The following is a 15,944-nucleotide window of genomic DNA, read 5'->3' as shown; positions in this document are numbered from 1 at the left end:
GGCTTTTGTTTGGAATACAACACACTCAACACATTTCTGGTTAAGTTTCAGCATTGGATTGACTTGCTTTTGAAGTATGCATGATGTTTTGGAGAGGCACATTGTAAAATAGGGCCGTGGGATGTCCAGTAAAGAAGTGAATTGACCTTTTAGTAACTGCTTAAAATGGAAACATATCCATTGATGTTACAATAAAAATGATATTCTATTTCCAATAAAACTTATATAGAATCTAATCAAGTATATCAAATATTCACAGCTTCTAGTTGAAATACTTATGAGACCAACTCTTATTACCCAGAAGAAGAAACAGAAGAGTAAGTCAATCTCTTTCCTTCTCATTTGGTTCCTAGTCTTCCCTTCTCTGCATCTTGAGGGAGGAATTATTCTCACTTGGATTTGTGAATAATACTGTAGTTTGCTCATGTTCTTGAGCAACTGTGAATGCTCCAGCTTCAGGTTAAAGTTAAACTTTGTGGCTCCATAAGCAAAATCTAAAGTGAAGGACCTACTTTCTAAAGGTTTAGAAGGCAAGAAAAAAAGTCATATAAATTTCTCATGAGTGCTTATTCAGTGTTTCAGTTTTTCGGAGTTAATTTTAGAACCATACTGCAGGATAACTGCAGTATCCACCAGCTAGGGACAGGGTCATATAAAGAATTAAAACAAGTACACTCCCATTCAATGATACAGCTTATATGTTTGATACATGACCCGGATTTTGAATGAATTGCTTTCCTGCTGTTATAACTAACTGTTATAATTCCAGTGTTAATTAGTCTACATTGATTAGGTCTGGTTATGTTGCTAACACTAAATTTTTGAAAATTTGCTAACTGGGATGACTGCCATTTCTAATTTTTGTGTGCGATTGTATTGTTAAATAGTATTTATTACACATATAGGTAGCTGAGGCAGCACTAACAGACATTTTGTCTTTTGCAGTAAGTGATGACCTTATCAAGGATTGTTTAAGTATATTGTACAACACTTGCATATGTGTAAGTCATATTTTATGTCTTGGCAACTATTTCTGTTCTGTAGTGAAGTGAGGCTTGGAGGACTGTTGATTTGATACAAAAAAAGTGTAACACACTAAAATTGCACATGGGGCATTAGTATTTTTGATGCTAAAATTTCTGTGGCATTTTATATATTGCAGTGAATCAGCAAGCCTCTTGCTGCTTACACATTTGTCTAATATTTTTATAAACATTTTCTTTCTATTTATAGCTGAAGCATTTGCTTACTAATGCAGTGGTTTGTTATATGAATTTGATATGTGTGCGTAACACTGTTCAAAACTATTTTTGGTTGCCTGTTAAAAAAAATTGATGGAGGACCTTCTTGCAATCAGATAATTCATTTTAACTGCAATTTATAGTTAGAAATGCTGTGTATCCTGGTTTTTTTCCCAACATTTGTAAATAGACTTTCAGTTGCTGAAAAATTTTAAATGTTGAGTTCAATAAAGCAGAAGCTTGAACAGGAAATCTGATGCCACAAATAGTATTATAGGTATTGTTGAGATTATTGGATTTTTTTCTCTGGCATTGCATAAATAGTTATAAAATTCAGTAAGGTTCCAAATACTTCTTAGTGGTCTGTTTACATACTTGGTGGTTGTTGTTAACGGTATTTATATATCACTTTTCAACTAAAAGTTCACAAAGCGGTTTACAGAGAAAAATCAAATAACTAAATGGCTCCCTGTCCCAAAAGGGTTCACAGTCTAAAAAGATGCAAAAGAACACCAGCAGACCACCACTAGAAGAGACACTGCTGTGCTGAGGAGGGCCAATTACTCTCCTCCTACAAAGTGGGGAGCACCCACTTGAAAAGTGCCTCTTAGCAGGGGATAGTTCACACAGTGAACAGTAAACCAGATTTTCTGAGCTGATCCATACTTGTCACTCATCAGATGAGTACAGCCCACCTGGCCCTGTTGAGAACTCTAGTGGCTTCCCATCAGAGAGAGGTGGAGGGGATCACAGTGCAGAAGGAAGGAAGAACTGCTCACCGCCTCTTGATCTGTTTTTTAAAACTCTCATATGTGTGCATATGGAACTCATATTTACCTTTGGCCCAAATGCTGCTTATTTCTTGCTTAGAAACTCTTGCTTTCTTCTCTCCTGTCCTCCCTCCTCCGAAGGAAAAAACAGTAAAAATTAACTGTTGAGGGATGAGATGAGTAGAGGTCAAAGCAGTTGGAGTAAAGCAGCCAGCACTTCCTCCTCTCTTGCACATTTGATTGCTATCCTCTCCATCTTTCTCTTCCTGTAAGCTTGGGAGCGATTGGGATTTCTGACAGGCAGAACCAGTCTGTCCTTGCATTGTGAGTGGCCTTGGCTCTTGATTTATAGCCACATGTGTCACTTGTGGAGGGTGTCACTTGAAAAGTCTCAGAAGTTAAATTTGTTTCAGGCAGTTATACTTGTATGTGAAAGGAAATACCTTGTTTGGTTTGCATATGCTCAGTACCACTGAGATGTTTTGTTAGTCACTGTTCAAGGGCTACTGTATGCCTTCAGTGGTCATCTTTGACTCACACATTTCTTAGTCGTGCAGAACATGTATAAAGCCTAGCAATGCTCTATCCTAGTCTTCCACTTCACAGCTGCGTTTAAGTTTAGAAGTGGCCATAGATCCAGCTGTTGTCTCCTCTACCAAAAGCAGTCAATCATGTGTCTGTCTTGTACTTTCTTATTCTTGAAATATGGCCAATAGATCATTGCAGTTAGTGAACTAGATATATGTAACTTCAGTATTGGGTCTTGCTCATGTGTGTGTGCACTTTCTCATCTTTGTAGACTGAAGGTGTCACCAAACGATTGGCAGAAAGAAATGATTTTGTGTTGTTCTTGTTTACGTTGATGACAAACAAAAAGACATTCCTGCAAACAGCTACCCTTATTGAAGACATCCTAGGAGTGAAAAAGGTTTGTCAGTGTGTATTGTGTCTGTGTGTAGGCTATAGATTCTGAAAATACTTTGATTACTTGAATGTAGAACTGCATGCTTGAAAAATAAATGAGAAAAGCTTCCTGAAAATCATATTCCTTGTTTCTAGCCTGCTATCTTCCTTTTGTAAATTTTAAACTGCTGCTTGTGTAGTTCACTCCTCACCCCCAAATGCAAATAGGGGAATAGCATGACAGTCTGACATTTTGGCATTAAATATAGTATTTTCATCATGAGCATGAAGTAGAGAGTTCTCTTATATGGGTTTACTTTGGATTTTTTTACCACAGCACAGGGGTGTCCAAAGTTTTTGGCAGGAGGGCCACATCATCTCTCTGACACTGTGTTGGGGGCTGGGGGGAAAAAAGAACTAATTTACTTTAAAAATTTGAATAAATTTACATAAGTTTACATAAATGAATATATTAAAGGTGAACTTATATGAATGAATGAAGGTCTTGCAATAGCTCAAGCCCTATAAAAAACCTTGCACAAAATAAGGCTGACCTTTCCTTTGCTGCCGCTACTGCATCACATATGTGAAACAACAAGCAGTGAGGGAGCCCTCATCCCACAGCTCACGCGAGAGGTCAAGCAGTCTCCCTCAAGCTGAGAGCAGTTGCGTCGGGCCAGTGTGGGCTCCAGCAAATCTCCAGAGGGCCAGAGGCTCATTGGGGGCTCCCTGAGGGCTGCACTGAGAGGCCTCGAGGGCCGCAGGTGGCCCCAGGGCCGGGGTTTGGGCATCCCTGACTTAGCATGTGAAGCTGCCTTATGATGTGTTGGATTTTAGTGTTTTTTTTTTGGCTGCCCTGAAAACTTGAACGCAGAACAAAAAGGCAGGATATATATAAATACATTATCCTGAGTTGGACTATTAGAAATACATTATCCTGAGTAAATACATCCTGTAAATATACTATCCTGTGTTGGACTATTGGTCCATCTAACTCAATATTTCCTGCACAGGCAGTTGCTCTCCAGGGTCTCAGGCAGGGATTGGACCTGGAACTGTCTGCCTGCAAAGCATATACTCTACTATTGAGCTACAATTCTTCCCCATCCTGATTCTAACTGTGATGGTTTAATAGTTCACATGCTGAATGTCTTTAAGCTTGTAGTCAGTTCTAAGACAAAAGCTTTGGATATCTGAGCAATGTTGATTTGGATGCTAGAAGAAATTTCTCTTGCTATAGTGCAGCATGACCTATGCAGACTGATATTCTATGGTCCAGTTTATGCTTTACTAAGCTAGCATAGCAGCTGCTGTACCTGTCTTCCATATTACCTTGGTAACATATGAAAACTCCAGTCACACTCCTTCTTGCCAGTGTCTGTTCTGGGATAGGTTGTGAAGGAATAGTATAATTGCTATGGCCCAACATGATCAGATCTTTTGTACTGATCTGGGGTGAGAATTTTGTGTTGGTTTGTATAAAAATCTGATTGATTTTAAGTAACTGCTGTACAGATCATGATGAGTCTCATGGCAAATATACACTGAGCAAAATGTTCAGTCTAAATGCTTCTTTGCTCAGTGATACATGAAGATTTCTACCTAACTCTGCAAATACTTTCAAAAGAAGAGCTTATCAAGAATTTGTATCATGAGTCTGGATTTAGGAGCATACCGTTCATATGCTCGTGGCATTTTCTTCATGCACAGTCAACATATTGCTTGTCTCTTTCTTCTAGGAAATGATTCAGTTGGAAGATATCCCAAATCTTTCCAGTCTAGTTTCTAGCTTTGACCAGCAGCAGCTTGCTAACTTCTGCAGGATCCTGGCAGTCACAATTTCAGAGCTTGACACGGGCAGTGATGACAAGCATACATTACTTGCAAAAAATGCTCAACAGAAAAAAAACTTGGGTCCTTCCCGAGCAGAAATTAATCAAGGTAAAATATCCCATTTCTGAGGTGAAACACATCTTATAAGGCAACTTAGCAGCTGGGTGGGATGGGGAGAGAATGTGTGCAATGTTCATATTTGAAGACTTTGCATATCAAAGAACTAATAGGAGATTGCTAGGTTCTTGACCTTTATAATGAACATTCCAGGTTATAGTGTGGTGTAGTGTTTTTTATCTTATCATTTCTTCTCATTTTTCTTGTGATGGCAAGCCAACTCAAGAACTTCTTGATAAGGCAAAATAAAAATATTTTAAATTGGGAGGGAAAGGTCAGGCTAATCTGTCTCTTCCCCCCACTAAGAGCAGAACTTGTTGACATTCAGTCTAAGCTTCCCACTCATCTTGCTTTGCGATCCTCTAAGAAAATCCTAACTATTCAAAATAATACAATGCAAAAATACAAAAAAATAATTCAGCAATAATACAATACAAATAATATAACAATACAATACAGTAATACAATTTTAAATCAAATTCATTGTTACCCTGCACTTGTCTGATCTTGGAAGCTAAGCAGGGTCAGGCCTGGTTAGTACTTGGATGGGAGACCACCTGGGAATACCGGGTGCTGGAGGCTTATACCATAGTCTTTCGAGACTGAAGGTTGCCAACCAACCATTTTAATCCTTTAATGATACAAGGATTTGTTTCAATAATCTAGCATTTTAAAGCAATGGTTTCTATTTTCTGTCATAGCCACACTCCTCAACATACCAGGATTCATTGAACGATTGTGTAAACTAGCAACAAGAAAAGTGTCGGAAACAACAGGAACTTCCAGTTTTCTTCAGGAGCTAGAGGAGTGGTACACTTGGCTAGACAATGCACTTGTCCTGAATGCATTAATGCGGGTGGCAGATGAAGAGACAGAGCAAAGCAGCACAGGTACCTGCTTCAATCCTGACAGAACAGCTGTTTTAATCACTTATTACCCGCATGTCTTTGTTGGTATACTTTAAATTGTGGCTATGTCACAGTCTTGGGTCTCTGGCTGACCCTATTCATTCCTGGTTCACTGGTTGAATGCCCCTAGTGAGTCGGAAATTCATGCTCTGAAACTGTTCTTGTATATCCTACTATCTCAAAGGTATTAGCACACTATGAGATAACAGGACACTGTTCCCATGCAAATGAGCCTTACAATGAGTACAGGTTCTTGCGCACCTCCACTGGACTGGCCAAACATCCCAAACTGGTGGATATGTATCCTCAGGGCAGATTGCTCTATGGTAGGTGCCACCACTAGTCCTCAAGCTAAGGGGAAGCAGAAGACCCCTGTGGGCTAACTCCCCAGCCCTTGCAAGCTCTGATCTCCCGAAACTCCAAGGACTCAAGCATCAAGGCTAGTATGCTTCATAATAGTTAACTGAGTAGCCTAGGCCTGACCTAGTTGGATCAGTTCCTTTTTACTCACACAGGCACAAGCCTGTAATAATATAATGATTTATTTAAAAAAGTATGGTTGCACATTACTTGTGAGGCATTTAATTACTTGAAAGAATAAATGACCTCACCAGCTGGTGTTACTCCTTATCAGTCCCTCTGACCTCCCCCTCCAAAAAAACACTGGAGATTGACAGCTGAAGATTATTACTTCAGTTAGCAAGAGCTTGATAACAGCACTCTTTTCATGTTCATAGCCCAGCTGCTGCAAAGGAACCTGCAAAGGATAAGGAGCTGTTTTCAGCCCACTATCATACTCTTTTTCCACAGTTGCTTCAAAATGGTTTCCAGCCTACAAAACGGAGTGAGACTTAGCCAGTGGTTTTGTTCTTCACAGGCTATAATTTTTTTCATTCAGTTTCTGATTTTAAAAAAGACAAATAGTTCTGATAGCTTTCTGTAACACAGTAGCAATGCCTAAGAATAATATTTGTTCTGGAATGTTGGTAGTACCTTTACTCTTACTATTTTTTGAACATTTCCCTGAATAAATTAGTACGTACACACCTGTATACCATACCTATCCACAGATTTTCTTTTACAATGAAAGAGCCATACTTGTTTCTTATAGCCTTCTGTTTATAGCAGTTTTGGGATCGTGTAATGAATTATGAGTTTCTTGGATCATACACCTGCTTTTAAAAAGATGCAACTCTTACACATTTCAGGGAACATCGTGGGTACACTAATCCTTTACTGTACCCATGGTCCACTTTTCCAGGTGGAAGAAATATTTGGTGCTTCTAGCAAGACCTTTTCGCAGTCCTCAGTAACCAGAAAGGAGATCTTTGTGCCAGTGATGCTCTGTTGGATGGAATGATCCAATTTCAGTTGTATTGTGCACATAACCAGCTTCCTATGTTCTTCATTTTTTGTATATTGGTAACTGTTGCTGAACTTTCTATAAAGGCTTCCAGGCTCAAAATTAGTCTCTCTTAGAATCTTCAGATGAGAGTGGATTTCAAAACCCTTCAACAAGGAATCGGCTTCCACAGTCCATGAAGATCATGCATGAGATCATGTACAAGCTGGAAGTTTTATATGTACTCTGTGTGCTTCTAATGGGCAGGCAAAGGAATCAGGTGAGCTGGTTAATGCAGTGTGATGAATGAGCATCCGTTCTATATACAGGTGTGCCCCGCTATCCATAGGGGTTCTGTTCCAGAACCTCCCACAGTTAACTGAAATCACGGATACCACGAAATGCCCCCCCACCCTCTGAAGGCAAGAGGAGCTCAGCTCCCCTTGCCTCCGAAGGGTCGTCTGCGGCCTCTGCTGGGCTCAAAATGAACCTTAGAGCAGGGGTGTCCAAACTTTTTGGCAGGAGGGCCACATCATCTCTCTGACACTGTGTCAGGGGCCAGGGAAGAAAACAATTAATTTATACTTAAAATTTGAATAAATTTACATAAATGAATATATTAAAGGGACTTATATGAATGAATGAAGGTCTTGCAATAGCTCAAGGCCTATAAAAGGCCTTGCACAAAGCAAGGCTGACCTTTCCTTTGCTGCAGCTACTGCATCACAGACATGAAACAGCAAGCAGTGGAGGGAGCCCTCGTCCCACAGCTCACGCAAGAGGTCAAACAGTCGCCCTCACACTGAGAGCAGTTGCATCAGGCCAGTGCGGGCTCCAGCAAGTCTCCGGAGGGCCAGTGGCTCATTGGAGACTAGGGGCTCCCTGAGGGTTGCTTTGGGAGTCCTCAAGGGCCACAAGTGGCCCCAGGGCCAGGGTTTGGGCACCCCGCCCTTAGGGTAAAAAACAGTAACTTCTGTTTTTTTGTAAAACCAGAAGTGATGTTTTAATGCCATATAAGGTATTAGGAGGCCTGGGGAAGCCCTGGCTCAGAAGACCCTCCGGTGGGAAGGGGAACCAAGCTCCCTACGCCTCTGGATGGGGGGCATGTGGGGGGGGAACCCTCAGACCCAATCTGCAGATTCCCCTGTACTCAAATGAATCTGAGCCTGCTCAGAATCTGACAACCTTCATTTCATATGCAATCTGATTTTTAGCTCACTGGTAATGACTTGTGAAGCTATGAAAATTTGCTCGTCCCTTCCTGGGGTAAACGGGGCTATTGTAAGTCATCTCTGTTGAGCACACCCAGCTGGCAGGCTGTTGGCTGTTGGTGTCATAAATTAGAAGAATATGTCCAAATATTTCTCAAATGGAAAAATGGAGTAGCAACTGTGACTTCATACACCAAAATAAAATTATCATCAAGGCTAGTCAAACTGGCTCCCGTGTCTTATGCCATCCTGTTGTTGGCATGATAACTCATCCTGTTCTCATTAGCAAACTTATAATTAAAGTAAAAATTTGATGCAGAGTTGAGCAGAAGTAGCTAGAAAATTTTCCTGGAAATGAGATGCAATCTTCTGCACAGGCTCCATTGAGATGAAGAGCTCATCATGCTTTCCTTTATTTCAGTGGGGTCTGTCCCAAACTGACACATCTCAAGGTGTTCACTCTGCTATTGTGGTAACTGTTCATAGTATTTATTGATGGTGATACGTTTGAGTAACTTTGAACTCACTTTGTGGAAAGATGAGAAAAACGTGTTTGTTAAATTAAGAACTTAACTGCTGGTAAACTTGATACTACTTTTCTAAATGAGATAAACTTGCATGTCTGCTAAGCACCTACTACTTATTTGTTTGCATAAAAATGTTAAGTGCCTAGGAAGAGAAGGTCATATGTATATGTGCAATATTATTCTGTTTCATTAACCGAGAGAACTTCTTTCTTGACTAGGTTCACAAAATGATTGCAGAATTCAAATTGATCCCTGGCCTTAATAATTTGTTTGACAAATTGATCTGGCGCAAGCATTCGGCATCAGCCCTCGTTCTCCATGGGCATAATCAAAACTGTGACTGTAGCCCGGTGAGTACTCTTACGTTCATACCATTTACATTTTTTTACATGGCAGAATGCCATGTAATTAAGAGCTCAAGTGCTTACTGCCAAGAGTTTAGCCTCTTTAGTTGCTCTGAGAAATCAGTTGAAGTGCAAACTTTCTTGCTTGCTTGTAGCAACCCCATCATGCTTTGTGAATGCTATACGTATTACAACTACCTATCATGGCTTAATTTTTTACAGCAGATGCCTAGTAATATTTTTTTTAAATCAGTTTCTTCTTTTATTTTACAGGATATTACCTTGAAAATTCAGTTCTTGAGACTACTTCAAAGTTTTAGTGACCATCATGAGTGAGTAGAGAAGGTGTTTGCAATAAATATTTTGGTGTTACTTGATCTACAACTAAATTGAGCAAGCATTGTAAAGTTTTAAATGGCTCAGATAACCAGAAGCTTCTTAAGCAACATACAGACAAGAGAACATGCAGCATTTGCCCATTACTTACATGTTACACTATCAAGGAGTGAGTAAAAAATCAGGCAGTATTTATGAACTTATATTGCATGTTTTTTAAATTTTGAGTAATAAACTCGGTAGCCCGAAGGCAAGACTTTGCAGTGGTTGGGAGAACAGTGGCAATGCGATCTTCAAGATTGCGCCACTGCAAAGAAAGAGGTGGTTTTTTTTAACATCACTTACCTGCTGCCAGAGTCTGGAAGGGGTGGAGACCCCCACAGAGCCTGCGGCTTCTAGAAATTAAAAATGCTATTACTTTTTTAATAAGGTTGGGATGCGATCACAACCGGAAGTGGGTCACGATAGTTTTTTTTTTTTACTTTCTACAAGCCACAGGCTCTACGGGGCTCTCCACCCCTCCCAGACTCTGGCAGCAGCGAAGTTATGTTTCAAAAAAAGCCCCCTCTTCCCCCGCAGCATTGCAATCCAGGGGACTGTGTCGTTGCCTTCCCCCTGTTGCCACCCCTTAAAGGGAAACGGGCAGTGGTTCTCCAGCTGGTGTGTCACAACCCACTAGTTTGAGAACCTCTGCAGTAGGGTATTGTATCTCTCCAGAGCAGTGGTTCTCTAACTGTGGGTCACGACCCACCAATTAGTGTAATACTTTACCTGTCCCTTGAAGGGGCAGGGACAGGGGAGGGAGGCAGTGACGCGATCCCCAGGATCGTGTCGCTAAGGGGGGAAAGGGGGGGTGCTTTGCACTTTTTAAATGTAGTGCTGCAGCAGGCTGCAAGAGGTGTGGGGAGCCCTGTGTAGCCCTCCGCAGCACTCCCCGGGGCTTGGAATCTGCAATCAAAGCAGGCACAGAGCAATTCCGTTTTGCAGGAGGAGCTTTGCGCCCAATTCTATTGTAGATTCCAAGCCTCCGGGAGCACTGCTCAGGGCTTCGCAGGGCTCCCCGCACCTCCTGCTGCCTGCTGCAGCCCTACATTAAAAAAGTAAGTGCAAAGCACACACCCCGCCCCCTTAGCGACGCAATCCTGGGGATCACGTCGCTGCCCTAGCCCCTCCCCCGCAAGAACTTACTGAGGTTGTAAAGCTCCCTCAAAGTTTGAGAAACCTGCACTAGAGCATTATGGCTGCATTACTTGCTCATTCTCTGCTGTTGGCCTGAAATATCTGATTAAGAAGTATAACTGGAGTATGACTATTATATGTTACAGTAAAAAACCCAAAATCCATTATTGCTAGTTCTGACTAGTAAAAACTAGAAGCACTGGACAGCATTGAGGGTTTCTTGTGTTGCCTAAGAAGAACTAGAAAGTGCCATGCTTATCGGGAGAAGCTAGTTCTAATTAGTCAAAATTAGACAAACCAAGTGACATTCAAGATTTCTAGTATCTGAGTCAGAACTAGTTTCTCCTGAAAGAGCTGGAATCAGGTTTTACCTCCGTTATCATTTCTGTTAGAAAATGCTGCTTTTCAACAAAAATTCACAAATCATTTGTATTGCACACAAAAATAGAAGTTTAAGCTAATGGATTCCACACTCCTCTTTTTCAGAAGCTGGAACAGAGATAAGATTGTGTTTTGTTTTTGGTTTGGTTGCTAGTTTTGATTTTTCTCTACAGTTAGTCTTGGATACATAGTCTGTAATAACCCAAGTTTCTTTCTGGAAAAAGGCTCACTATAAATGACATTACAGGAGCAAGTGTATGTGCTAAGTCTGTTCTTATTTCTATACTAGGAACAAATATCTGCTTTTAAACAGCCAAGAGCTTAATGAACTGAGTGCAATCTCCCTCAAAGCCAATATTCCTGAGGTTGATGCAGTTGTCAACACAGACAGGTAAAGAATAGGGCTTGCATGTTTATATCCTCTGTCTTTGAAATAATCATTGCATGTGTTATGTTTTATCAGCTCTGTTCTTGGTCCTGCTATTCCTTACTTATTCTTACTAAAATGGCTAAAACACATCGGTGTGAGCAATTGTGTATGTCAGGCAGCCCAGCAGGCACAAAGGTCCTGTGATAACTTCAAATGCAGTTTTACAACTTTAACATAGTTGAGGCAACCTCCTCATCCCCAACTTTAAAGAGGACCCTTGGACTTTCATTGAACTTGTTATTTCTCATGTTTGCTGTCATGTACGACAACCTCTGAATACTTACTTGTGGGACCTACACTATTCTGTGTTTGCATCTATTTTTGATTGTGTTATATAGTGTTTAACTGAACAGGAACATTATAGCTGCTTATTTCCATGCTCTCTTTAAAAACTACATGTGTTGTAGTGTTGTGTATATGGAAATAACTAGACCGCAAGTGTTTCTATCTTGCATCCAAAAATAAGAAACTAGGTAAAGCAAAAGACATAATAATACAGGTATTTATATACCGCCTTTGTTGGTCATCAGATTTCTCCTCAGAATTTAATTCAAGGCGGTTTACATAGGCAGGCTGTTCTAAATCCCCGTAGGGAGTTTTACAATTGAAGAAAGGTTCTGTCTTTCAAGAACCGTACAACATTTCAGATGGATCTTTTCTGATCTGGTATCACATTCTGGCCTCCAGTTGCCTCCCACGCAGGCTGACAAGCAGCTCCTTCATCTCTCACTTGAGGGGCGGCCAATTCGCTCACACCAAAGAGCAGGTGTAATAACTCAGCTTGGCTTTGTCAGCTGCTTCAAGGTCTCTCACTGTGCCCGTGGCCTCAAACTAGCGACCTTCGGATGTTATCTTCGGGCAAACGGAGGCTCTACCCTCTAGACCAGGGGTGTCCAAACTTTTTGGCAGGAGGGCCACATCATCTCTCTGACATTGTGTCAGGGTCTGAATTAATTTACACTTCAAATTTGAATAAATTTACATAAATGAATATAATAGAGATGGAACTTGTATGAATTAATGAAGGTCTTGCAATAGCTCAAGGCCTATAAAAGTCCTTGCCACAAAGCAAGGCTAGCCTTTCCTTCACTGCCACTGCTGCATCACAGACATGAAACAGCAAGCAGTGGAGGGAACACTTGTCCCACAGCTCATGCAAGAGGTCAAGTCAGTCATCTTCACACTGAGAGCAGTTGCATCAGGCCAGCATGGGCTCCAGCAAGTCTCTGGAGGGCCAGATACTCATTGGAGACTGAGGGCTCCCGGCGGGCCGGATTGTGAGTCCCTGAGGGCTGCAAGTGGCCCTGGGCCAGGGTTTGGGCACCCCTGCTCTAGACCAGACCTCCTGCCCTTATTGACCCTTATTGACCTATTGACCCTGCTTCTCTTGTGAGGTTGGAGTATGCAGGTTTTCTCAGTATACAATTCTAAATCCAGTGTAATTAGAAGAGTAACAAAAATGTGCTTGTCCATCCTCTGCACATACAATGTTATTTATAGGTGTAGGCTATTTTAGATTGTGTCAGGTTTGTAAAATGCCAATATAAAATCTGTTGACCATCAGAGGGAGCTAAACTGCAATGATGTAAGTTTTACAGCACTTTCAGAACAGTAATCTTTTGGCTACACGCTGCAGCATTGCAAGAGTTGCTGATGTACTGTTATGCTTGCTTGATGCTATGTAGAACTGGGAAGTACAAATGGGCTCTCAGTATTTGTAAGGGGGGGGTCTGTTCCACAACCCCCATGGATGCCAAATTCAGTGGATAATTAAATCTGCAGCTGGAGAAGTCCCAGGCATAACTAGAAGTAACTTCTCGTTGTATCTGGGAGGTCCTCTGAGGCCCTCCAGCAACAGGCTTAGCATCTGCAGATACTGAAATTCATGGATAAGGAGGGCCCACTGTATAATGACAAGGAAGTGGTATCTTCCGCTTCTCCGGGGGCTACATTGGCTGCCCATTCATTTCTGGGCCCAATTCAAGGTGCTGGTTTTGACCTTTAAAGCCCTATACTGCTCTGGGCCAGGATATCTTAGAGACCGCCTACTCCCGTACAATCCGGCTCACCCTCTCAGGTCATCAGAGAAGGCCTTTTTACAAGTGCCGCCACCCAAGGAGGTCTGGGGGGCGGCTGCAAGAAATAGGGCCTTCTCGGTAGTGGCACCAACATTATGGAACTCCCTTCCTTTTGATTTGAGAATGGCTCCCTCTCTTGAGAGTTTTCAGCGAGGCCTGAAAACACTGTTGTTTATACAAGCCTTCTGATTTCTGGCCTTCTTAACATTTTTATACATCTTTTAGCTTTTTACAGGCTTGATTCCTCTGTGACTTGCTCTTTTTATTCTGTCTTTTAATCTGACTACTGTTTTATGGCCTCTGTTAATGTGTTTTTAAATGTTTTTATCTGCTATGTGTTAATGTTTTTTAAAATCTGTTTTTTTTTTACATGTTGTTAGCTGCCCTGGGTCCCTTTAGGGAGAAGGGCGGAATATAAATAAAGTTTATTATTATTATATTATTATTCTAAAAACTGGCATTGTAGCCACATGCTGCAACCAGTTAGTTTACTCAAAGCTTCTCCCTATATTTTAGAAGCTTAGTTTGTGACGGGAAGAGGGGCCTGCTAACCAGACTGCTTCAGGTAATGAAGAAGGAGCCAGCAGAATCCTCATTCAGGTGAGTTCTGCTATTACTACATGAAGCAATATGTGCTACTGTTAGAAAAACTAATCTTCAGAGCCTGAAGAGAGAACAATTCATTACTTGTTATTAAAAACATCTGCTATTTTTAGTATTGTATTTTCTAGGCTTTAAAGTTACTTAGCCTCTGAAAATTATCTAATTGTCAAAGCCTGGGATCCAAAGCTGTAATAAATACATGTGGGAGAGAGCCATATATGCTGCTAGAGCTTTTTATATGGTTTTATCTCAGCAGTACCCATTACTGAAAAGATAAGTTACTTCAACTTAACAGCAAGAAGAATTACTGCTAATTGTTTACAACAGTGTACAAAGCTCTGTCTGCATGCACAGCCCCCCCCCCCCAACTTCTGTAGATACTGATCCAAAGTTGATGATCTTTGTGTTTATGGTGGTCCTTGAAGGCTGGGACATTTTTGATGAGACTGAACTTGTCTCTTTTCAGTTCTTCAAATTGGGTATGGCTATAAGGTTATTTAGTTTTCATTCTAATCCACAGGACTCTATAAATGTTCTGTTCCTAAACTTTAAATCTTTCCATTCCATCCTCCAGGTTTTGGCAAGCAAGGGCAGTTGAGAGTTTCTTAAGAGGTGCTACTTCCTATGCAGATCAGATGTTCCTGTTAAAGAGAGGGCTTCTAGAGGTAATCTATGTTTCCTTTCACACACATGTATGTGAAACCTACTTTTTGTAACACTGTAATTGGATGCCAAGGAAGCAGCTGATGTCTAACCAAACCTAGAATCTTAACTCAGATTTGTTCCTGTTGCAATGTGAAGTGAAAAATTCATGATATTGTTCAGACTTTCAAAGTTGATCACTCTTTGCTCCTTCACACCCCAAACCCACCATTATAAACAATCAGATTTAGTCCTTCCTTGGGTCGTAGCATTTTTGTGTAACAGCCATAGGAAATCAGTTATTTTATTGGTGACCTGAAAGAAGCAAAAGGCAATGGTTGAAGCTCAAAATGTGAGATCATCTTGGATTTATACTGTGTTTTATCGTTGCCAGCATATTCTCTACTGCATTGTTGACAGTGAATGCAAGTCAAGAGATGTGCTTCAGAGCTACTTTGACCTTCTGGGAGAACTAATGAAATTCAATATAGATGCTTTCAAGAGGTTCAACAAATACATCAATACAGATGAAAAGGTAAAACTAAAATTCCAGAGTGCCAAACAAAACCTTGTTTGTTGTTCCCTAGACAGTTGTTGTTGTACCCTAGACAGTGTCTAATCATGCCACTATTTTAGTTCCAGATATTTCTGAATCAGATCAACAGTTCACTGGTTGATTCCAACATGCTGGTTCGTTGTATTACTCTGTCTCTGGACCGATTTGAAAGCCAGTCGGATATTAAAGGTAACGAGGTGATCTGCTGAGCTAGAATCCAGGGCTTATTCACGCAACTATCAGGTGCTTAGTAGCTGCTAGAAATTCTCATGAAATTACTGGGCATGGTGGCTACTTGTCTGTTACCCCACGCTGTTTGAGCTTCTTTGTATATAATGCTGACAAGCAATGACCTATTCACCCCTGTGCTTCAGTCCTTCCCTGGAGGTCTTCAGTGTGGTAGAGAAATGTTTCTAGAAAGCCCCAAGAGTGGGGTTTTCTTGAGTGGTAGTCAGACTTTGTAGCCTCCACCACTTCCTCATAACAAACCAGGATCCTAGATGAGGAAGCAAAAAGGGGACCCTTTCTTTATCAGCAGCTAAC

At 41.1% G+C, this 15,944-nt stretch overlaps 1 protein-coding gene across 1 annotated transcript in view; it reads left to right on the top strand.

Moving 5' to 3' along the window:
* Positions 1 to 15,944, top strand: part of TRPC4AP (transient receptor potential cation channel subfamily C member 4 associated protein) — a 32,735-nt gene that overhangs the window by 11,739 nt on the left and 5,052 nt on the right. The window contains exons 4-16 of the mRNA XM_066623020.1: positions 260 to 317; positions 946 to 1,001; positions 2,811 to 2,939; positions 4,654 to 4,855; positions 5,566 to 5,754; positions 7,252 to 7,394; positions 9,071 to 9,202; positions 9,470 to 9,528; positions 11,382 to 11,483; positions 14,117 to 14,200; positions 14,778 to 14,868; positions 15,240 to 15,380; positions 15,482 to 15,590. Coding sequence (XP_066479117.1) covers positions 260 to 317; positions 946 to 1,001; positions 2,811 to 2,939; positions 4,654 to 4,855; positions 5,566 to 5,754; positions 7,252 to 7,394; positions 9,071 to 9,202; positions 9,470 to 9,528; positions 11,382 to 11,483; positions 14,117 to 14,200; positions 14,778 to 14,868; positions 15,240 to 15,380; positions 15,482 to 15,590 — 1,495 coding nt within the window. The remainder of the gene's footprint in view (positions 1 to 259; positions 318 to 945; positions 1,002 to 2,810; positions 2,940 to 4,653; positions 4,856 to 5,565; positions 5,755 to 7,251; positions 7,395 to 9,070; positions 9,203 to 9,469; positions 9,529 to 11,381; positions 11,484 to 14,116; positions 14,201 to 14,777; positions 14,869 to 15,239; positions 15,381 to 15,481; positions 15,591 to 15,944) is intronic.

This window comes from Tiliqua scincoides, chromosome 4 (genome assembly GCF_035046505.1).
Source record: "Tiliqua scincoides isolate rTilSci1 chromosome 4, rTilSci1.hap2, whole genome shotgun sequence".
Taxonomy (NCBI): Eukaryota; Metazoa; Chordata; class Lepidosauria; order Squamata; family Scincidae; genus Tiliqua; species Tiliqua scincoides.
The sequence above is the reverse complement of the archived record's forward strand: the minus strand, read 5'-3'. Positions and strand labels throughout refer to the sequence as shown.